We start from the raw sequence: 23,742 nt of genomic DNA, 5'->3' as shown, positions 1-23,742 counted from the left end.
ATAAAGTCATGCATTCTGTGCAAATTTTAAAATAATACTTAATTTTGCTCTCGTATTAGTGTTTGGTTCACTGCCACCTCTCTTCTAGGAATGCCCACCTTGAAGAAGTTCTGCTCTTCTCTCCGACGGGATTTCCGTTTGTCTCTTCTGATGAAGGGTCTTCGACCTGAAACGTTAACTCTGTTTCTCTCTCCATGGATGCTGCCTGGCCTGCTGAGTGTTTCCAGCATTTTCAGTTGTTATTTCTTAATTTTATATAGTTATATATAGTTAAATGGCAAAACATGGCAATTTGGGAAGCAGATTAATAGAGCTGGTTGGAACATCGCTGCAATGCAGGCGGAAGAGTATGGGCCAGAAATTCGGGTCCAAATGCGTGAGTACGGTCTGGGTACTCACGCATCTGGCCGGTGGAAATGCCGGCGTTCAGCATGCACAGCGCATGCGGGGAACGCCGGCATTTCCAGTCCTCTGAACGAAGGGGTTCAGAGGCACAGCGCGTGCGACTGCACAGGCAGCGCTTGCGCAGTGAACTTCAAGTTACACTTGAAAAAAGCATGTGTAAAGTTGTTCCAAGGCTGCGGAGGAAGATATATTTTATCGCGGAGCTTCTGAAAGGCAATATTTTTGTTTGGGAAAGGGAGGGAAGTTATTTTAAGAAATTTTAAGTACGTTTTAAAGTTTAAATTTTTTTTTTTAAACGGGCTTTCAGAACGGTAGGTAGAAGGAGCAATTGTGGCTGTGTGAATTGAATGTGAAAATGAGTGTTCTAAAATGAGTAATGTAACATTTCCAGCACTTTTAAGAAAGAAACTTTTCATCAGTAATAAGTAATTATGTATGTATGTCCGCATATATTCCTTTACGTATATGTATGTATGTTTTATATTCCTTTACTTATGTGTATGAATGTATGTTTTTAATTATGATTTTCCAATAAGTTACTTTCTCTGAAAGTCATAATTAAATAATACATTCATACACATAAGTAAAGGAATATATACATAACACACAAAGGAATATATGCAGACATACATACTTTCAGAAGCTCCACGATAAGAAATATCTTCCTCCGCAGCCTCTGGAGCAACTGTACCCATGCTTTTTTCATGTGTAAGTTGTAAGGACTTGACCTCACTGAAAGCATGAATGAAAGCGGCGAATTTTACTGCGCACGCGTTCTGCCTCTGAACCCCTTCGTTCAGAGGACAGGAAATGCCGGTTTTCCCCGCATGCGCTGTGCATGCTGAAAACCGGCATTTCCTCCGGCCAGACGCGTAAGTACCCCGACCGTACTCGCGCATTTGGAAGGGAATTACTGGGCCAACATTTTACATGTCAATAAAATGAAAAATTTAACAATTGCACGATTTGCCCCCTCGCATCTGCGACTGAGGGCCCAAGGAGGTGCATTGCGCACGAGGTCATCGTCGTACGTATCCTCACACCGTTCCCTTTCGGGAACTGTATGAAGTGGTGGAAGGATTTAGGGCCGTGATTAACGCTCATTCCGTGACCGTAACCATCTTTGAACCAGCCATTAGGGTGGTTAGTCCTATGGCGTGAGGGTTTTACGGGCTCCCACAACCCATCTGAGGGGGGGGGGCCACCCACACCCACGGACGCAAGTATCCCGCTGGATGTCCACCCAGAATTTATAGTTGGAGCTCCGACTCCACTTGCCGGGACTGTCTGGAGTGGGGTTCGAAACCCTACTCCTTCTGGCCCAGCGGCGGGGATGCTTACTGCTACGCAAAAGGCCCACTCCGCACAAAAGGTGACACCCATACGTTTCCTGCGCCTTTTCCCTCCCCGTGACTGGAGCCCTATGCTGCCACTTGAAAGACCAAGCTATCATCTGCCCTTTTTGCGGCGCCTTTGACTTCTCATTACCAATGATGAGCAGGCGCTGCGCCTCCACCTCCTTGAGGAGATTGCTGAGGTCATCATCAGTTCAATTGTGAGTTCTTTTAATGCCGTGAATTGTGCTCATTCCAGCCATTTCACGCTGCTAATCGGATTGGGCCTTTGGCATAGCGGTAGGATCCCTGCCGCTGGGCCAGAACAGGGTAGGGTTTCGAACCCCGCTCCAGACAGTCCCGGCAAGTGGAGTCGGAGCTCCGGCTCTAAATTCTGGGTTGACATCCAGTGAGATATTTGCGTCCGTGGGTGTGGGTGGCCCCCCCTCCTTGTATAGCTTGTGGGAGCCCGTAAAACCCTCCCGCCATAGGACTAACCGCCCTAATGGCTGGTTCAAAGATGGTTACGGTCACGGAATGAGCATTAATCATGGCCATAAATCCTTCCACCACTTCATACAGTTCCCCAAAGGGAACAGTGTGAAGACACGTATGACGACGACATTGCTAAATAAATAAATGGAATTTAAAAAATTCTTTTAGGGCTTTTAAAAGTCTTTAAATTGCTTTAATTCTCTTTAAAACTACTTCAGATTCTTCAAAATAATGTAAACGTTTTTAAAAGTTTATAAAAGTTACCAAAATCTTCAAAAAACTTCCAAAAACCTATTTAAACTGCTGCTTTGCATGTAAAAATGCTTAGCAGCTTGGCAGAAACATTGGGGGCGTGTCCTGTTAAACTGAGACCTCAAGGGGCGTGTCTCAGTTGCACAGCGCGCTACAGGCTTCGCGCTGGCTGCACTCCTGGGCGGCGTGACGTCATACGCTGCCCGGGATTCTTCTTTTTCAAAATCGAATTCCAAGCGTCCCTGGAGGTCAACGGCCAGCGCGTCGGGTAAGTGCATATCGGGGCCTTGCATGCGCGGCAAGCCCCCGATCTGAATTTCTGGCCCTATATTCTTTAATTATTTTGAGTATATGTAAGACAGAGATCAATAGATTTTTTGGATACTAAGGGAATCAAGGGATATGGGGATAGAGCGGGATGGTGGAGTTGAGGTAGAAGATCAGCCATGATCTTATTGAATGGCGGTGCAGGCTCGAGTGGCCGACTCCTGCTCCTATTTCTTATGTTCTTACGAGAGCTGGGAAGATGCAAAACGGAGAGGCTACAGCACTGCCACTGGTAGAGGAGCGTAATTACAGTGTGATAAGTTTACATTAAAAATAGGGAAATAGCAGTTCGCAATGGATAAAAGCTAAGAGTGCATCCGTGTAGGCATAAAAGCCTAGAAATTAGTCTGGGCCCAGGCTTGCAGACGTGCGACTGGCACGCGCCTGAACCAAGGGGCCCGAGGATTGATGGAAATCGGTGCAGGCTGCCTGCCCTTGTCCCGCCTCCACAGGCAGCTCGCCGACTAGTTTCTCGATAGGGTCCTTCAACAGGAATTAGGTCACTCATTTACATAATTAAGGGGCCTAATGCCAGATTTAGGCATCCATCCAGAAACACCCAAATTTAGCAGTGGGACCAGCACCTGCTCAGATTGGGGCCCAGACCATCCCACTGCCTAACTGATAGGCTCTGCGCCCATTTTATGCCCGAAAAACAAGCACAATGAATGCCAGTGTCTGCCCGAACATTTTTAATACTTTGCTAGTTGATCTTCTGTGGCGTTTTACACGCGGAGTCGTGATCAAGTGTAGACTGGAGAATTACAGTGTGGCCAGTTTACATACAGAGTTTCCATAGGAATTTATAATGGAAATTGTGTATGCAGGATATGCATGCAGATGTAAGATTTCTAATATGTTACATAAATAATTTTTGATCTGTATATTCTGATGACATTCATCGTACAAAAAGAACTCTCCTCCTGACAACTGAACAGTACTTTTACTGGGATATTTGGGAATTTTTCAGTATCGTATGACACAGGCTCAGCTATTAAGAATATTGAGTGGCCCAGTAAAGATAGGGCTCCCTGGAGGTGCCCATAATCTAAGGGTGAATACTGTAAGCACAAGAAAAGTGGGTCTCCATATCGGAACGTTTATCGGAAGAGAAATTGTGAGTCTTTCAAGCCAAGATTCTGCTAAAGCTCTCTCTGCTTATAAAAGCTGCCGCAGCAGAAGCTGATCACAGTAACACGTTAAGAAGCTAAAATAATTTAGTGTCATCTGGAAAAGCGCTCATGATAGTCTGTCTCAGAACTACCAGTGACCAAGTGCAGCAAGAACCTCAGATTAGAACTTTGCATTAAGGCAATCATTAAAATAAGAACATAAGCATTAGGGGCAGGAGTCGGCCATTCGGCCCCTCGAACCTGCTTCGCCATTCAATAAGATCATGGCTGATCTTCGACCTCAACTCCACTTTCCCGCCCGAGCTCCATATCCCTTGATTCCCCTAGAGTCCAAAAATCTATCGATTTCAGTCTTGAATATACTCAATGAATCAGCATCCACAGCCCTTTAAGGTAGAGAATTCCAAAGAATCACGACCCTCTGAGTGAAGAAATTCCTCCTCATCTCAGTTTTAAATGGCCGGACATGTACAGAAAATAATCAAAAAGGCCATAATCAAAGAGGACTAGAATACAAGGGGGTAGAAGTTATACTGCAGCTGTACAAAGCCCTGGTTAGACCACACCTGGAGCACTGTGAGCAGTTCTGGGCACCACACCTGAGGAAGGATATATTGGCCTTGGAGGGAGTGCAGCGTAGGTTTACCAGAATGATACCCGGACTCCAAGGGTTAAGTTACGAGAAGCGATTACACAAATTAGGGTTGCATCTCCTAGAATTTAGAAGGTTAAGGGGTGATCTGATTGAAATTTTCAAGATAGGGTAGATAGAGAGAAACTATTTCTGCTGGTTGGGGATTCTAGGACTGGGGGCAGAGTCTAAAAATTAGAGCCAGACCTTTCAGGAGTGAAATTAGGAAACACTTCAACACACAAAGGGTGGTAGAAGTTTGGAACTCTCTTCCGCAAACGGCAATTGATGCTGGACCAATTGTTAATTTTAAATTGGAAATGGATAGCTTTCTGTTAACCAAAGTACAGGTACACTATCCCTTATCCGAAAGCCTTGGGGCCAGCTGAGTTTCAGTTTTTGGAATTTTTCGGATTTCAGAGGTATTATTATAAGACTGGGAAATTTGTATTTAATATAGATTTTAAAAGTTCAGGCTACCTCTTGCGACTGTTCCGTGTCTCATTCCCCTTCCTGCTTCTCTGGAAAGCCGGATATCGGCTGACTCCTACTAAGCTGGCCCGCAAATCAGGTCGGGTGGGGGGGGAGAAAAGAATGTCGGACGGGCCGCGGTTCAGGTCGGGGTCGGTGGGGGGGGTCGGGGTTGGGGTCGGGGGGGTCGGGGTCCGGGGGGGTGGGGGTCGGGGGGGGTCCGGGGGGGGTGGCGGGATCGGGGGGGGTCCGGGGGGGGGGTCAGGGGGGAGAAAAGAATATCGGACGGGCCGCGGTTCGGGTCGGGTCGGGAGAAAAGAATATCGGACGGGCCGGGGGTCGGGTCGGGTCGGGTGTGGGGGGGGGGAGAAAAGAATATCGGACGGGCCGCGGGTCGGGTCGGGGGAGAAAAGAATATCGGACGGGCCGCTGCAGCTATCGGACCGGCCGCTGTATTGTTGGGTTCACTCTCCCGGTACCTCCTTCACACTGCCCGGCTCGGCCTGCAATCTCCTACCCAGGAGGGAACTCTGTGACCCTCTGCCCTGCTCAGCATAAGTCGTGCGCCACTCTGGTCATGTCGTGCGCACGACTTACGCTGAACGAAAAAACTTTTGGTTTTTAGAGGTTTTCGGTTTTCGGAAGTTCGGATAAAGGATAGTCTACCTGTATTAAGGGCTATGGGCCAAAGGCGGATATATTGAGTTAGGTCACAGATTAGCCATGATCTCATTGAATGGCAGAACAGGCTCAAGGGGCTGAATGGCCTCCTCCTGTTCCTATTCTCCTATGCCCTATGTTCCTTATCCTGAGACTATGGCCCCTAGTTCTATACTCCAGGGGAGTTCTCCCCGGTGTCCTGGGGCCAATATTTATCCCTCAATCAACATAACAAAAAAACAATTATCTGGTCATTATCACATTGCTGCTTGTGGGAGCTTGCTGTTCGCAGAATGGCTGCTGTGTTTCCCACATTACAACAGTGACCACATTTCAAAAGTACTTCATTGGCTGTAAAGCGCTTTGGGACGTCCGGTGATCGTGAAAGGCGCTATAGAAATGTAAGTCTTTCTTTTCTTTCTCCAACCAGGGGGAAACAACCTCTCAGCATCGACCCTGTCAATCCCCCTCAGAATCCGATATGTTTCAATGAGATCACCTCTCATTCTTCTAAACGTCAGAGAATAATAGTTTGTTGATATCTAAAATAAAATGAAGCACTTATTTTGTCTCTGAAAATGCATGTTTAAGGCTTGCGAACAGAATAGCAAAATACCTGTGTGAGCGGAAAGCTGCATTCAAGTGATGTATCCCAGATATAAACTCAGATTTGGAAAATTTCCTCCGGGCTTAAACAAACATACCAGGCTTCCTCATGGCGGCAAATTAAAAGAACAGCAAGAAATTCTCATGAAAGGAAAAACAATGACAAGGCTGTGGGGGCAGAGCAGGGGGCAGTGGGATTAATTGGATAGCTCTGCCAAAGAGCCGGCACAGGCACGATGGGCCGAACGGCCTCCTGTGCTGCATCATTCTATGATTCTCATGTGTCACATGCAACAACAACTTGCATTTATATAGCGCTTTTCATGTAGTAAAACGTCCCAAGGTGCTTCACAGGAGCGATTATCAAACAGAATTTGACACCGAGCCACATAAGGAGATATTAGGACAGGTGACCAAAAGCTTGGTCAAAGAGGTCAGTTTGAAGGAGCGTCTTAAAGGAGGAAAGAGAGGCGGAGAGGTTTAGGGAGGGAATTCCAGAGCTCAGGGCCTCGGCAGCTGAAGGCACGGCCGCCAATGGTGGAGCGATTCAAAATCGGAGGATGCTCAAGAGGCCAGAATTAGAGGAGCGCAGATATCTCGGGCGAGGGTAGGGGGTGATTTGTGGGGCTGGAGGAGGTTACAGAGATAGGTCGAGGTTATGGAGGGATTTGGAAACAAAGATGAGAATTTTTAAATCGCGGCAGAAAATACCTGACAAACTGGGGAGGTTAAAGTAGATAATAAACCTCCACTCAATGTCACTGAAGAAGCAGAACGATAAAATGGGGAATGCAGTTGGTCTTGTGGTTGTTGGCAGACATGTTGAATATGGATGTCTTTTGACCTTTGTGTTGGAACAAGATCAAGTCTGGTAGCAAGGAACATTCTAGAAGCTGTATTTTCCCCTGACGGGGTTGTTTGCGTGTTAAAAATCAGTATAAAATCAGTTAAAAGCTTTAGCATGCACAGAGCGTTCCAGAATGTCCCATTTCAAGGAAATCACTTACCCACATAGCCAGGGGTGCCGCACGCTGTCGACATAACGTCTCCCGTCCCTTCCATCTTGGACAAACCAAAATCGCTGATCATAATTTTGGATTCTTCAGCAGGGCTGAAGTACAAGAGGTTTTCTGGCTGAGTAAAGATTTGAGAAGAAAAAACACACAAGACTATTTTGATTTCCCTTCTTTTGAGGAGAGCGAAACATTTAATAATTGTAGTATTATGCAGAATTTCCCGCCTGGGCAGAGCCCATGATATGGCAAGTAGCACACAGTCTGTGGAAGGAACAGATTTGAATTGTCTTTTCTTGTTCCTCGCTCTCCTATTTTCCCAGGAATAGGCAAACCCTGCCACCGGGAAGCTCTGTAGTGTTATTAATCTCAGCTTGCTGCCATCATAGCATACTGATATAGGATCCTATTTTAAAACTAAGAGGACGGGGGCATTAGAGTTTACGAAAAATACGTTTAGGGAATGAGTTCCACCGTGTAAAAACATTAATCAACAAACAAATAATAATAACGCCTAGTTTTAACATATGTCTTCTTTTGGATACTGTATTCGCTGCTCACGATGCGGTCTCCTCTACACTGGGGAGACCAAAGGCAGATTGGGTGACCGCTTTGCGGAACACCTCCGTTCAGTCCGCAAGCGCGACCCTGAGCTTCCGGTCGCCTGTCACTTTAATTCTCCGCTCCACTCTCACTCTGATCTCTCCGTCCTCGGCCTTACACTGTTCCAACGAAGCTTAACGTAAGCTCGTGGAACAGCACCTCATCTTTCGATTAGGCACTTTACAGTCTTCCGGACTCAACATTGAGTTCAACAATTTCGGATCATAACCTCTGCCCCCATTTTTTTGGACGGCAGCTGTTGATAATTCTGCTGTTCCCATTTACACCTCTTCTAGACCCATCTTATGTTTCTTTACTTGTCCCGTTACCATCTCCGTTCACCTTTCTCCATCATTCCTTTTGTCATTTAATCTCTCCTGCCTTCCAGCCTATCACAGACCCTCCCTTTTGTTCTTTCCTCCCCTCCCCCCTTTCCCTGCCCCTGCACTTGCTTAAAACCTGTCACATCTCAAACTTTTTCAGTTCTGACGAAAGGTCATCGGCCTGAAACGTTAACTCTGTTTCTCTCTCCACAGATGTCACCTGACCTGCTGAGTATTTCCAGCATTTTCTGTTTTTATGTCTTCTTTCGGAGTTTCATTTAGAAAATATGGTTTTAATGCTGAGTGCTGGAGCTATTATCAGAGGTGCTGGTTGAGTGCACTTACTGAATCTGACAGTGTGAAGAAAGTGAATTAAACATGCACAGTATATAAGTAATATAATGATACTTAAGCACTCTTAAGTGGTAAATGGCCAGATCTATCGATAGCAACTGTGTTCAGACCAATATATGTGTCCGAGCCAGTTCCCCTGATGTGATCATTAGCCCTCACTGTCATCAGAAAAACAGCCAAGAAATGTTTAGCTTAAGATGGGTACTGATGGTGAGACTCTCTGTTTGGCTGCTGCCACCTTTCTGTTCCATGGGTAGGAATTGGCACCTTAGTATCACTACGATAGCAAAATACTGCAAATGCTGGAAATCCGAAATAACAACAGAAAACGCTGGAAAAACTCAGCAGGCCAGGCAACATCCGTGGAGAGGGAAACAGAGTCAATGTTTCAGGTCGAAACCCTTCGTCAGGACTGAGAAAAAAAGCAGGAAATGAAACAGATTAAGAAGCAAGTTTGGGGGGCTGGGAAACGGGGGAGGGGATGAAAGAACAAAAGGGAAGGTCTGTGGGGGGTGAGGAGACATTAAGAGATATTCAAGGTGAGATGAGATGGTAATAGGACAGGTAAATCCGGTCGCCTGTCACCTTAATTCACCGCTCCATTCCCACTCAGACCTCACCGTCCTCGGCCTCTTGCATTGTTCCACGGAAGCTCACCGTAAACTCGAGGAACAGCTCCTCATCTTCCGATTAGGCACTTTACAGCCTTCTGGACTCAATATCGAGTTCAACAATTTCAGACCATAACCTCAGCCCCTATTACACTTTTATATATTTTTTATCCACACCTTTGGTTTGTGCCTTTTCCTTCCTTTTTTCTCTCTCCCACACGGCAGCTGTCTCTCACTCTGCCAGCGCATTTCACACTTCATCTAGAGCCATCCTTTGTCTATTTACTTGCCCTATTACCATCTCGTCTCACCTTGAATATCTCTAAATGTCTCCTCACCTCTCCCAGACCTTCCCTTTTGTTCTTTCATCCCCTCCCCCATTTCCCAGTCCCCTAACTTGCTTCTTAATCTGTTTCATTTCCTGCCTTTTTTTTCTCAGTCCTGATGAAGGGTTTCGACCTGAAACGTTGGCTCTGTTTCTCTCTCCACAGATGTTGCCTGGCCTGCTGAGTTTTTCCAGCGTTTTCTGTTGTTACCTTAGTATCAATGTCTTGCTGCAGAATGTGCTGCAGGAGTCACCGTCCCACTACTAAAACAGCTGTACACTCCCACCTCCGTACTATCGCCCTTCTCCACCCCTGCCTCAGCCTATCTGCTGCTGAAACCCTCAGCCATGCCTTTGTTACCTCCAGACTCGACTATTCCCACACACTCCTGGCCGGCCTCCCACATTCCACCCTCCGTAAACTTCAGCTCATCCAAAACTCTTCTGCCCGTGTCCTAACTCGCTCTGATTCCCGTTCACCCATCACCCCCTGTGTTCGCTGACCTACATTGGTTCCCGGTCTGGCAAGGCCTCGATTTAAAAATTCTCATCCTTGTTTTAAAATCCCTCCATGGCCTCGCCCCCTCCCTATCTCTGTAATCTCCTCCAGCCCCACAACCCTCCGAGATCTCTGCGCTCCTCCAATCCTGTCCTCTTTCCCCGATTTCCTTCATCACACCATTGGCGGCCGTGCCTTCAGCTGCCACGGCCCTAAACTCTGGAGTTTCCTCCCTAAACCTCTCTGCCTCTCCTCCTTTAAGACACTCTCCTGCCCTAATATCTCTTTATGTGGTTTGGCGCCAAATTTTATTTGATAACGCTACTGTGAAGTGCCTTGCGACGTTTCACTACGTTAAGGGCGCTATATAAATACAAGTTGTTGTTGTTACTGTTATACATGTGTAGCTCAGGATTACCTATGGGTTACTCTATCAGATCCAGTGATCATTTTAAGTACATAAGATCATAAGAATTAGGAGCAGGAGTCGGCCATTCGGCCCCTCGAGCCTGCTCCGCCATTCAATAAGATCATGGCTGATCTTCTACCTCATCTCCACATTCCTGCACTATCCCCATATCCCTTGATTCCCTTAATATCCAAAAATCTGTCGATCTCTGTCTTGAATATACTCAACGACTGAGCCTCCACAGCCCTCTGGGGTAGAGAATTCCAAAGATTCACCGCCCTCTGAGTGAAGAAATTCCTCCTCGTCTCAGTCCCAAGTGGCCGACCCCTTATCCTGAGACTGTGACCCCTGGTTCTTGGCTCCCTGGCCAGGGGAAACATCCTCCCAGCATCTACCCTGCCAAGCCCTGTAAGAATTTTGTATGTTTCAATGAGATCACCTCTCATTCTAAGACGTGGGCTTCGCAAGGATTGAGTGGATTGCTGGAAACTCATCGTGTAAGGGAAACAATGCCCGGAGTTCTGGCAGCTCCCTGACCGCGGTGTAAGATTACAACATCTAGTTTCAAACGGGAGGTTTATTTTCATATTGAATCATAGCAAAAGACTGGTACTGCTGGACTGGTCAGCAAAGATCAGCAGAAACAAAGCAATTGTGTAATTTGATATATTTTGTTGGATCAATTTTAAATCTCCTACCTTGATACAATCATTGCACGTTACCCAGTCTCTGCTTAATTTTGAAATTAATTTAGATGATCTGGTCCTTGGGTAATTTTAATTTACAAAAGACCTTTTGTAACAGTCATTAGGATAAAAGATCATATCATCTTAGCTGGACAAGTGTGCTGCATCAAGTTTCGACTGGGCATTATTCTTGACATACAAAAATAACAAGAAGCAGCAGTGATGCTGATAGCTGAAGATATGTTAGCAATATGATCCAGTGTGTCAGGATTATCACCATATTCAAAAAAAGGGATTTAATCTCATATTGGAATTGAGTTGTGAAATGACAGTCTCCATATGTTGGCTGAAACTGGTGGAGTAATATGGCTCTCAAGCAAAACTACCAGATCAAAACATTTCTTCAACAACTGAAAGTATAGATTGAGTAGATTGGGCCTATACTCTCTGGAGTTTAGAAGAAGGATCGCATTGAAACATAAGATTCTGAGGGGGATTGACAGGGTAGATGTTGAGAGGTTGTTTACCCTGGCTGGAGTGTCTAGAACTAGGGGGCATAGTCTCAGGATAAGGGGTTGGCCATTTAGGACTGAGATGAGGAGGAATTTCTTCACTCAGAGGGTGGTGAATCTTTGGAATTCTCTACCTCAGAGGGCTGTGGAGGCTCCGTCGTTGAGTATATTCAAGGCTGAGATCGATAGATTTTTGGACTCATGGGGAATCAAGGGATATGGGGATCGGGTGGGAAAGTGGAGTTGAGGTCAATGATCAGCCATGATCTTATTGAATGGCGGAGCAGGCTCGAGGGGCCGTATGGCTGACTCCTGCTCCTAATTCTTATGTTCTTATAGTGTCCTGTGGAAGTCAGAAGAAACCTCACTATGGGCAGCCCAAATTTACTGATTGACAAAAAGATTAGAATCAATCATTCATTGACAATATTGTTGTCCTTAAGAGGGTCAGAGGCAAGTTAGCAAGATGATTCTGACTGAATGTGTGTTGGTCTTAGTTTTTTGTGCATTAGTTTTAACCTCATGAGCATGGGGTTGGTGGACGCAATCGGCATGTCCCCTTCTAGCCTCAAGAGCACAAACCCCTGGTTCAGGGAGTTCCTGCCCTTGGCTCCAACCCCTGGGCACCATTTGCCTTGTAAGGTGTGGATGGAGATTCTGCAGCCAGGAAGCTTCTAGAACTGGTAGAGACTCTGCACAACCAGGTCTCCACCATTTTCTGGGACAGTCAGCAGGTCTCTCAGCAGACATACAGTGGAAGACCGGCTAAACCGATGAAGAATTTCAGGGCCAATGTGCTTATGGATTCACATGAAAAAATAAAAAGCTAACTTTGGACTCTAGGGGAATCAAGGGCTATGGTGATCGGGCGGGAAAGTGGAGTTGAGGTAGAAGACCAGCCATGATCTTATTGAATGGCAGAGCAGGCTCGAAGAGCCCTGTGGCCTACTCCTGCTCCTAATTCTTATATTCTCATTTATTGAGAATGCGATGAAGACTCCAATTTATTGGTTGCAGTTCTTGGTACATGGAAATCAGTCGGAAATGTGTAAATGATGCGAACAGCAAACCTTCTTAAAAGGGCAGGTCAGGTTCTAACCTTTTGCTTACCACTGTTCCGAGCAACTCAAGGGATTGTATATCGATTACACAGGCAAGTCACAGGAGGATGTCAGGAACCTACCTTCAAGTCTCGGTGAACAATGCACATTTTATGTAGGTACTGCACAGCGTCCAGTACCTGCCGTATCAGAGTGCTGGCGTCCTTCTCGGTGTAAAACCCCTTCTCCACAATCCTGTCAAATAGCTCCCCTCCTGACACCCTAGGAAGCAGAAAAGGAGATGTATGGGGAATAGAATAGAAGAAAAAAAAAACTTCTGTCCTTCATCTAAATATAAACCATGCTTTTTTTTTGGACGGGGAGGTGGTCAGTTGTGCAGCTGAGACACACGGATACACGTCCTGCTTAAGAGGCTACAAACTAAACTGCTGAGAAATCCATATAAGTAGGATTTCCGCTTGCCTGCTATGGAGTGCATAGCTGTGGCTCAGTGGGTAGTGCCCCCCACCCCCTGCCCTCTTGAGTCAGTAGGTTGTGGGTTCAAGTCCCACTCCAGGGACTTGAGCACAAATATCTAGGCTGGCACTCCCAGTGCAGTGCTGAGGGAGTGCTGCACTGTCGGAGGTGCCGTCTTTCGGGTGAGACATTAAACCGAGGCCCCGTCTGCTCTCTCAGGTGGATGTAAAAGATCCCATGGTACTATTTCGAAGAAGAGCAGGGGAGTTCTCCCCAGTGTCCTGGCCAATACTTATCCCTCAATCAATGTCAGTAAAACAGATTATCTGGTCATTATCATTATCTGGAGTGGTTAGGATCTGGAATGCACTGTCTGAAAGGGTGGTGGAGGCAGATTCAATCGTGGCTTTCAAAAGGGAATTGGATAAGTGCCTGAGGGAAATAAATTTGCAGGGTTACAGGGAAAGGGCGGGGGAGTGGGACTAGCTGAAGTGCTCTTGCAGAGAGCCAGCACGGACTCGACGGGCCGAATGGCCTCCTTCTCTACTGTAACCATTCTATGATCATGTTGCTGTTTGTGGAAGCTTGCTGTGCGCAAGTTGGCTGTCGCGTTTCCTACATTACAACAGTGACTACACTTCAAAAAGTACTTCATTGGCTGTAAAGCACTTTGGAAACGTCCGGTGGTCGTGAAAGGCGCTGGAGAAATGCAAGTCTTTCTTTCTTTTCTCTCTCCTCATAGGGAACACGCCGCTTCATACATTGCAGCTACTCGTATTTTACAGGGACAGTTAGCTTTTGGTCACAAAGCCCACGTTCTCTGCATTTGCCTTTGAAAATCAGCATGAAGCGGCCCTGCTCAAACCTCTCGTGCGCTACTAAGCTGGCCTATCAATCCTTGGTGCTCAGTATTGATACGTCGCCACTGAACAGCCTCCTGTGCCCCACTCTCCGATGCTTCTTGACTTGGTACTTGCTGGCTTATGGCGGTCGGGGGAGCAGAATAAGAATGGGATAGGGAGTGGGATTGTAGTTTGAGCTGTGCTGCTGCTGAAAATCCGTTGAAAACCCTAACACCCATATAGCAACATATCATAAGACACTGAAATTGGAAAGTAAACTTCTTGTTTCAAAGATCAGACTTTTGGCATCTCAATTTTCATTTCAGGAATGTCCAGAGAGCCGGCACGGACTCGACGGGCCGAATGGCCTCCTTCTGTGCTGTTATGACTCTAAGGCCTACTCAGACATTAGATAGGTGGTACCCTTAACGGTGCTGTACAAGCAGCCATGAGAGATTTAAACTGGTTCCCTTGTGCCCCCCCCCCCCCCCCCCACCCCGAACTCAACAGCCACACTCAAATATTTGTTCTGTTGGGGCAAGAGAGAAGGAGAATGCCTCAGATTCATTGAAACTTATAAAATTCTAACAGGACTAGACAGACTAGATGCAGGAAGGATGATCCCAATGGCGAGGGAGTCCAGAACCAGGGGGTCACAGTCTAAGGATAAGAGGTAAGCCATTTAGGACAGAGATGAGGAGGAATTTCTTCACCCAGAAAGTGGTGAACCTGTGGAATTCTCTACCACAGAAGGCAGTTGAGGTCAATTCATTAAATATATTCAAGAAGGAGTTGGATATATTTCTTAAGGCTAAAGGGATCAAGGGATATGGGGAGAAAGCAGGGACCGGGTACTGAATTTAGATGATCAGCCATGATCTCATTGAATGGCGGAGCAGGCTCGAGGGGCCGAATGTCCGACTCCTGCTCCTATCTTCTATGTTTCTATTTTCTTATCACCTTCTTATACTGCCCTGGGTGAGAACAAGAACTCTCTTACGGGGGATGGAGGCTGCTTTCTGCCTTTTCATGGAGCACATCATCAGTGCAATAGAAAGAAGAAAGAACTTGTATTTCTCCAGCGCCTTTCACAATCCCAGAACGTCCAAAGGCGCTTTGCAGCCAATGAAGTGCTTATGAATCGTAGGGGATGTGGTACGGTGGGGGTGGGCGGGGGGGGGGGGGGGTGGGTGGTGAGCCAATTTGCATTGCACAGCATTGTCCCACAAACAGCAATGAGATGAATAACAAAATGACCTGTTTTTTGTGCTGTTGAGGGATGAATGTTGAGGGATGAATGTTTTCCTGGTCTGGGAAAACTCTCCTGCTCTACTTCCCATGGGATCTTTCTACGTCCACCTGAGAGGACAGGCATGGTCCCGGTTTAGCGCCTCGTCCGAAAGACGGCACCTCTGACAGTGCCGCGCTCCCTCGGCGCTGCCCTGGACTGTCAGCCTGGATAATGTGCGCAAGTCTCTGGAGCGGGACTCGAACCCACAACCTTCAGATTCAGGAGGTATAAAAGCTGAGCCTCAAATTCCTGAATTTATGCACCTACCTCTGTGCAGTACAATTTGCCATGAAATGATCCGATTTCTTTTTAACACTTAGGAGGTTGCTTTAGTGATGGTGACAATTTACTACAAATGTAAAACAATTCACGGCAACATCTCACAGCACCAGGGACAGTAGCCACAGCTAACGCAGGACATGCACTGAGCAATGCACCAGGGCTGAAAATACATGGTGATTTCATTCAGAAAGCAGGACTATTTCAAATCTGCATTTATGATTGGATAAAGCATCACAATCCACAATAAAGCCGGATACTGCAGTTCCCATTCATTGATGTTACCACAAGGACACTCGCGTGTGAAAGTGCTGGTTTTTTTGTTGTTTCGAGTGTAAAATGAGCACGTCTGTGGTCACTGCACGACGTGCACTGGAGAGAGTTAGATCGAGAGAATACAGGGAAAGCCCGAACGCAAAGTGCCCAAATTTAGGAAATGTTTTTTGGCCAGATTGCTGCACAGGAAGCTGGTTCAGTGTCATCTGAAACATTAACTCTTGTTTCTCTCTCCACGGATGCTGCCTGACCTGCTGAGTGTGTCCAGCATTTTCTGCCTTTATTTCTTGGTAAGGTTGCTTGTCTTTAAGAACATTAAAAAAAAGAAAATAAGTTTTCTCGGCCAAAATTAGATTAGCTGACTTGAAAAAGAAAGAAAGAGTTAGATGAGGAAAGACGGGAGGAGGCTCGAGTGGAGCATAAACAGGGGCATGGACTGGTTGGACCGAATGGCCTGTTTCTGTGCCGTATATCCGATGTAATCAACCCATCTTTCTCTTTCAGATGCTGACGAGCCCACTTTGCATTTCTAGCATTTTCTATTTTGTTTCAGATTTCCAGCATGTGCGGCCTTTGTTTATTAGCTCCATTGTTTCTTTTAAAATCGGTTTACTCATTGTTGGACCTGGCACAGAAAGCATGTCGGCCCGGTTGCAGTTTACTGGGACTTGCACGGCGAAATTGCCAAAAAAAAAAAACCCATTGCTGGGAAACCGAATCTGCAAGTCTGACTCATTTTTTTAAGTCAGCAAACTGGGGAAGCCAACCCATTAGCGTGCCTCCTGAGTGACTCTCTGGGCACGATCCAGGCCTTTTAAAATGCTGAAAGGCATCAATAATGTGGATTTAAGCAGGTTACTTAAGTCAAGTGGCAGTCGTAGGACAAAAGGACGTGAATAGAAATCAGTTTGTATCAAGGGAGGCTGGAGATTAGAAGATTTCTTTTTCCCACAGAAGGGCAGCTATGTGAAGCAGACTCCCACTAAGATTGGTTAATGCCATGTCAATGAAGTCCTTCAAAAAACAGCTGCTCAGATGTCTGGTTACTGAAGGGGATTGAAGGCTGCAGAGGGTAAGAACACACGAATACTGGGAGGACATTTTAGCTCCGGTGTATCATGGGAATGCAACAGGTTCATTACCGTATTTTATGACATTAGATTCATATCGAAGAAGGGTACGGTAGCATTGTGGTTATATTACTGGACGAGCAATCCAGAGGACTTCGACCTACGATCTGGAGACATGAGTTAAAATCCCACCACAGCAGCTGGGGGGGGGGGGGGGGAATTTAAATTCGGTTAATTAAATAAATCTGGAATAAAAAGCTCGTAAATGGTGACCATTGTCATAAAGCCCATCTGCTCCTTTAGGGAAGGAAATCTGCCATCTTTGCCCAGTCTGGCCTATGTGTGATAAGATATATTTCTTAAGGCTAAAGGGATCAAGGGATATGGGGAGAAGGCAGGGACAGGGTACTGAATTTGGATGATCAGCCATGATCTCATTAAATGGCGGAGCAGGCTCGAGGGGCCGAATGGCCTACTCCTGCTCCTAGTTTCTATATGTGACTCCAGACCCACAGCAATGTGGTTGACTCTTAACAGTCCTCTGAAATGGCCCAGCGAGCCGCTCAGTTGTATAAGACGGCTCACCACCACCTTCTCGAGGGCAATTAAGGATGGGCAATAAATGCTGGCCTTGCCAGCGACGCCTACATCCCGAGAATGAATTTTTAAAAATCCAATATAATGATTAATACTCTGGAATTTTTGCCCAATTGCCTTTGGAGGTTTCTTAGTCTTTGGTGTTCTATCTGTGGGTGTTTGTCACGGTATCTCAATGGTATTTACCCCTAAACAAAGTTTGTAGCTGTTTTGATACATCCATTTAAAAGACCATCTTATTAACAGAAATATATCGTATTACATTATATTAACACTGGCCCATAAATGTATTCAGACAATTATACCCACAGTTATACCTGAACTTTGATTTTTTTAAATCTGCCCTTGCAAGAATCTCACAAAAAAGTTATGTGTTATTTTGATACATTTCAGATCTCATTTTCGAATAGTTTTCGAGTTAATGCGAAGCGGTTTCAGGTGCGCATCGACACAAAAAGCGCCGGTATAATGAGGGTGTGACATCTCGATCTGACAGCCAAGAGCAATAAGTTCAAATAGGGCGAGACCCCCTCCGACAGACCGAATCACGTCGGTCTGAGCTTACACCAGCTGCAGCCAAGTGTAAAACTGTACTTTAACAGCGGCGCGATGCTTGGCTGGATTCTCCAGGGAAGTTAGTACGGGGCCTATTTAATGTTAGGGCAAGGTGGACACTTTTCATTCCTAGCATTAAACATAAGCGGCAGGAGGAGCAGAGCTTTGTGCTTGGTCCATTGTTGCTGCACCTTGGTGCCAGTCAGACTGAGACTAGCAGGTGATGTAACTGGGATCTGCTAACTGCGTATATCGCAAGCAACAAATGCCAGTCTCACATCAGTAGCTGCAGTGCAGCTGTTGCTGAGGTTTATGATTACAGAAGGAACCACAGACTAATACTACACAACAGAAAGACTTGCATCTCCATAGCGCCTTTCACAACCACCGGACGCACAGGGTACTCACGCATAGGCCCACCAAAAGTGGCGGTTTCGTGCATGCACTGCGCATGCGTGGGAAACCAGCACTTCTGGTCCCCTGAAAGAAGGGGTTCAGTGGTCGAACGCGTGCGCAGGAGAGGCAGCGCGTGCGCATTGAACTTACGTTTTTTTTGCAGGTTTCTCCGGGAGGGTAAGTCTCCAGAAGTTACACATTTAAAAAGCAGGCGCAAGGCCTGCTTTTAACAAGGTAAGTGGTGAATTAATTAAAATTAAAACATTTTTTCCATAGGTTTATTATTTTTAAATACTTTAAAGAAAGGTAAGTTTATTTTTAGCCCCATTAGAAAATGTAATTAATTTTTTCAAAAATTTAAATTATTGTTTAAAATAGTTATTTCATATAGTTTATTTTAAAAATGTGATTTAAAAAAAAAATTATTTGAAGTTTTAGTGATGTTTTGGGGCTTATAGTATTTCTAGGTTTGACAGCTCTTCCTGTCAAACTTATGAATGAAGCATTCCCTGCTACCATTGGCTCTCCATGGCCCACGTGATCCCAGGGGACACTTCGAACTAACTGCGCCCCTGGGATACGCAAGCACTGCGTGCCGGCAGTTGGAGGAGGCCCAGGATCGGAATCCCACGCGGGCCCACAGCTCAACGGCCGGGGAAGCCCCTGACCCGAATTTCTGGGCCATTATTCCTTGTCATGTGGAACTATATAGAGCAACAGTATGAGCTTCAAGCTGATTGTACATGGCATTTTATAGTTCAAAGGGTAACTTTAGACCTTTCAGTGGGTTGCATTAGATAAAGTCTTTTTTTTCCCTTTAATTAACTGAGAGAGCCATAAGCAATCTTGTAAAGTCCTCTCCTCCGCACCAAGTGCATTTTAATCCTAATGAGTCCTGGTTTGTGCACTGGAGGCAGGCCAACCCGGCAGGGAAGACGGACATTAAAGAAAATAAATTCACCCACTCCCTCTGACTAAGTGCAACGCCAACTCTTTAGTGTCTGCCCTTGCCTTTCCTGGGGTCCTAATGCCGACAGTAGCTCTTAGAATAAGTGCCCCCTTCTCAACCTCTTCGTCATGAGCCCCTTCTCTCCCATTGCAAATGCAGCGTGACTCAGTTGGCAGCACCCTGGCCACTGAGCCGGAGGGTTGTGGGTTCAAGCCGAAGGTTTGCCAACTCTGATTGGACGTGCTCCTGGAGGTGTCATCACATGACTTCCTGTCTCCCACCGCCCCGCCCCCACACTCCTGTCATTGGTCGTCCGATGCCCCACCTTCCTCTGCCAATTGGAAAGCGAATGGATTCTTCATTACCCAGTTGAATGATTCTTGACTGTCAGTCCAACAGCCTTTATTCCCATGTCCCAGATTTTTATAACTAATAAGAAAAAGTGTTCAAAGAAATTTTTTTAAAAACCCAATGTTCTATGATTGTTCTCCCGGGTTTTTGCCAGCAGCAGTGTCCTGGAGATTAATCTTCAATTCCCGGAGATTCCCGGGCAATCCGATTCAAGCCCCACTCCAGGACTCGAGCAAACAATCTCGGCTGACACCTCAGTGCGGTACCGAGGGAGTGCTGCACTGTCAAAGGCGCTATCGCTCAGATGAAGGCTGTATGTTCGTACAGGTGGACATTAGAGACCCAGAGAGCCAGAGCATGATTTCCCCAATATGTGATCCCGGCTGACAAAGCTCCACCCCAGGAGCACACAGTGGGAAAATTTGCCCCGTAGTCTTCTCAAAGGTCTTGATCAGTATTCTCTGTAGAGTCATAGGGTTGGATTTTCATTGAGGAGTCGGGTAGGAGGCGGGACTACAACTTTCGGGGTTGTAGTCCCGCCTCCATCGAGTTCTAGCCAACCCACTCGATTTTGACTTGATTGACCTTGTTGAGCCCGCCCAGTGGGTTCAGCAGGCCAATTAAGGGCCACCCGGCAACAGGTGACATCACAGATTGACATGTCATCTGTCAAGACCTTTTGACAGATGAAATATCAGCGTTTCACAGCTGTTTGAAGCTGTCAAACACTGACAATCTGTACTCTAAGTTAATTCCTTCCTCTCAGGATGATTTAGAGATCTCCCCGGAACAGAAAGCTGAATGCTGCAATTTTTGACAGCTCGCAGCCATTCTGCTTTCTGTGCCGGTGAGATGAGGGACTCCCGAGACCTGAAGGAAGGAAGGCTGTAAAGGTAAGTAAAGGTAAGTAAAACTTCTTTAAATGCTTTACACAGACCAAACACACTTACCTCTGCACTCATGCACCCATCACTCACCTGATCACCGGACATCTTGACCCCCCCAAGCCCTTCATCCCGACGGTCCGCCTCCTCTAACTTGGTGTGGTTTGGAGCCATCGGGAATCCCACACTTCAACATTAAAAATAGGGATTAGGCTAAAAACTGCCCGTTAACTACCTGTTAACAGGCAGTTAATTGGCACTAATCCCCTTTCCGCCTCGGGGAGGCGGGTCCCAGTGCGGGGCGGGTACCCGCCTCCTTTAAAATGGGCATGGAGGCGGGTTGGGGGCGGGATGGGGTTGGGACCCCCGATTTCGGGATTTTAACCTCCCCCATGCCTCCAATCCCGCCTCCACGGCCCAATGAAAATCCTGCCCATAGGGTGGAAAATTGGGTAGCTTTGCACCTCCGGGGCGGAAAGCCCCTACCCCCGCCCCCCCCCCACCCGAAATTCAGCTCCTCTTGAGTGCCGGGTGTTTCACCGGCACCCCACTCCCCGGTGGTCCGGCAGGGCCCCGGTGTGCGCAGCGCTAGGCCCCTCCCCTTTAATCAGGGGAGGGAGGCCTGCAATGACGCGGCGCTACGTGCTGACGCGCGTGGCACTGTTGCACGTAGCGCTGCAAAATTCACTGGTAGCGCCCCAAGAAGGAAGGGGAGCGCTTCCAGTAGCGCCCCACCTCCTGCTTGGGGCGCTACCACTGGATTTACGGCGCAGGGGCGCTAACTTCTTTGGGGTGCTACAATTAGTGCCCCGGCGACGCTAGTGCCCCAAAGGGAGCCCCACCGAATTTATACCCCATAGAATCTTACAACACAGAAGGAGGCCATTCGGCCCATCGGGCCTGTGCCGGCTCTTTGAAAGAGCAGTCGTGCCCAGTCCCACTTCGCCCCCTAGCTTTCTTTATGTCAACAGCAAAATCAAACCTTCATTTCAGTCGCAGCCATGCAGCTTGTCAATTTGTGGCAATAGGGCTGGGAATATCCTCCAAGCTGCTCCCGCTCCGCTGTGATAACTTCGCCGGGAATGTGCTGGAATCCCCCTTTACACATGTAAACAGCTGGAGAAGTTACAGAGATGGAGCGCGACCACCTCTAAAAAGACTTGCATTTCTACAGCGCCTTTCACGACCTCAGGATGTCCCAAAGCGCTTTACAGCCAATGAGGTACTTTTTGAAGTGTAGTCACTGTTGTAATGTAGGAACCGCAGCAGCCAATTTGCGCACAGCAAGCTCCCACAAACAGCAATGTGACAATGACCAGATAATCTGTTTTAGTGATGTTGATTGAGAGATAAACATTGGCCAGGACGCCGGGGAGAACTCCCCTGCTCGTCTTCGAAATAGTGGCACGGGATCTTATAAACCCACCTGAGAGAGCAGACAGGGCCTCGGTTTAACGTCTCATCCGAAAGACGGCACCTCTGACAGTGCAGCACTCCCTCAGCGCTGCACTGGGAGTGTCAGCCTAGAAAATTCCCCATGTGTTCTTGTGCAGCCAATGTGAGCGGGGTTTCTAATGCAGTTCATTAGCGCAAACATGCACAAAAATAACCTTTACTCCGACGGCATCTTAAAAAACAGATTCGCATTCTGCGTGAGTACCAAGAGAGATTTGCTCCTTCTAACAGGGGAACGTATTATAGAAATTCTGCTGTGGTCACTGCCTGCACATTTCCAATGATAAATGCAGTAAAGCCAGATTATCGAGAAGGACAAGGGCAGCAGGCGCATGGGAACACCACCACCTCCAAGTTCCCCTCCGAGTCACACACCATCCTGACTTGGAAGTATATCGCCGTTCCTTCATCGTCGCTGGGTCAAAATCCTGGAACTCCCTCCCTAACAGCACTGTGGGAGCACCTTCACCACACGGACTGCAGCGGTTCAAGACGGTGACTCACCACCACCTTCTCGAGGGCAATTAGGGATGGGCAATAAATGCTGGCCTTGCCAGCGACACCCACATCCCATAAAACAAACTTTTAAAAAATGCACAAAACCAAACGTATCTTTAATGCCTCAAAAGCAAAATACTGCGGATGAAAGGTCATCGACCTGAAACGTTAACTCTTGTTCCTCTCTCCACAGATGCTGCCTGACCTGCTGAGTGTGTCCGGCATTTGCTGATTTTATATCTTAATGGGTGCGTGTACAATACATGTACTTTAAATATACCGAAAAACAAATCGTGCAATATATTTCACTTTTGGAACAAGATGTTACTTAAGTCCACAAAGGGTTAAAAGCGTACCTCCCATAATGACAACATTCCACATCTTCATAAACGATAATTAACTATTAACTCTTGTGGCCTTCGCTTCAGACCTTTGAAAACCCAGATGGATTATAAATGCGCTGAAGCTGATGAGCGCAGCTTACTTCACCGACAAATTTTAATGAGTTTTTTTTGATACGATAGCTCGTGTGCTGGCCTCTTAATTAAAGGCACACCGTCTGCCAGTAAACAAATGACTCAGGCAGATTTGTAAAACCAAAAATGATGGCAGATACTGAGGGGGCTCGACAAGGTAGATGCAGAGAGGATGTTTCCCCTCATGGGGGAATCTAGAACTCAAGGGCATAATTTCAGAATAAAAGGGTCGTTTTAGAACTGAGATGAGGAGGAATTTCTTCTCTCAGAGGGTCGTAAATCTGTGGAATTCTCTGCCTCAGAGAGCGTGGAGGCTGGGTCATTAAATACATTTAAGGTGGAGATAGACAGATTTTTGCAAGATAAGGGAGTGAAGGGTTATGGGGAGCGGGCGGGGAAGTGGCTTTGAGCCCAAGATCAGCCATGATCTTATTGAATGGCGGAGCAGGCTCGAGGGGCCAAGTGGCCTATTCCTGCTCCTATTTCTCATGGTCTTATGGAAGTGTGAAGCAATTCTTTTCAGAATAACTAAAGTGACTGAACTTTAGCCAAGGAGCTGCTTCTTGGCCCATGGTTATTCTTGCCACCAGTTGCCATATTGGTGACATTAGCAATAAATTAAACGTCTTGTTAAGGTCTTGTCATAATACCAGTACT

At 46.7% G+C, this 23,742-nt stretch overlaps 1 protein-coding gene across 1 annotated transcript in view; it reads right to left on the bottom strand.

The window, feature by feature from the left end:
• camk1da (calcium/calmodulin-dependent protein kinase 1Da) overlaps window positions 1-23,742 on the bottom strand; it is a 694,020-nt gene that overhangs the window by 165,102 nt on the left and 505,176 nt on the right. Inside the window, exons 4-5 of the mRNA XM_086010788.1 lie at window positions 12,833-12,971; window positions 7,322-7,448 (exon numbers count right to left, since the gene is read on the bottom strand). Of these exons, the coding sequence (XP_085866914.1) occupies window positions 7,322-7,448; window positions 12,833-12,971 (266 nt within the window). The remainder of the gene's footprint in view (window positions 1-7,321; window positions 7,449-12,832; window positions 12,972-23,742) is intronic.

The sequence above is a fragment of the Somniosus microcephalus genome, chromosome 17 (genome assembly GCF_052327205.1).
Source record: "Somniosus microcephalus isolate GS21.2 chromosome 17, FLI_Smic_1.0, whole genome shotgun sequence".
Classification (NCBI taxonomy): domain Eukaryota; kingdom Metazoa; phylum Chordata; class Chondrichthyes; order Squaliformes; family Somniosidae; genus Somniosus; species Somniosus microcephalus.
This window is presented reverse-complemented; position numbering and strand designations above follow the sequence as displayed.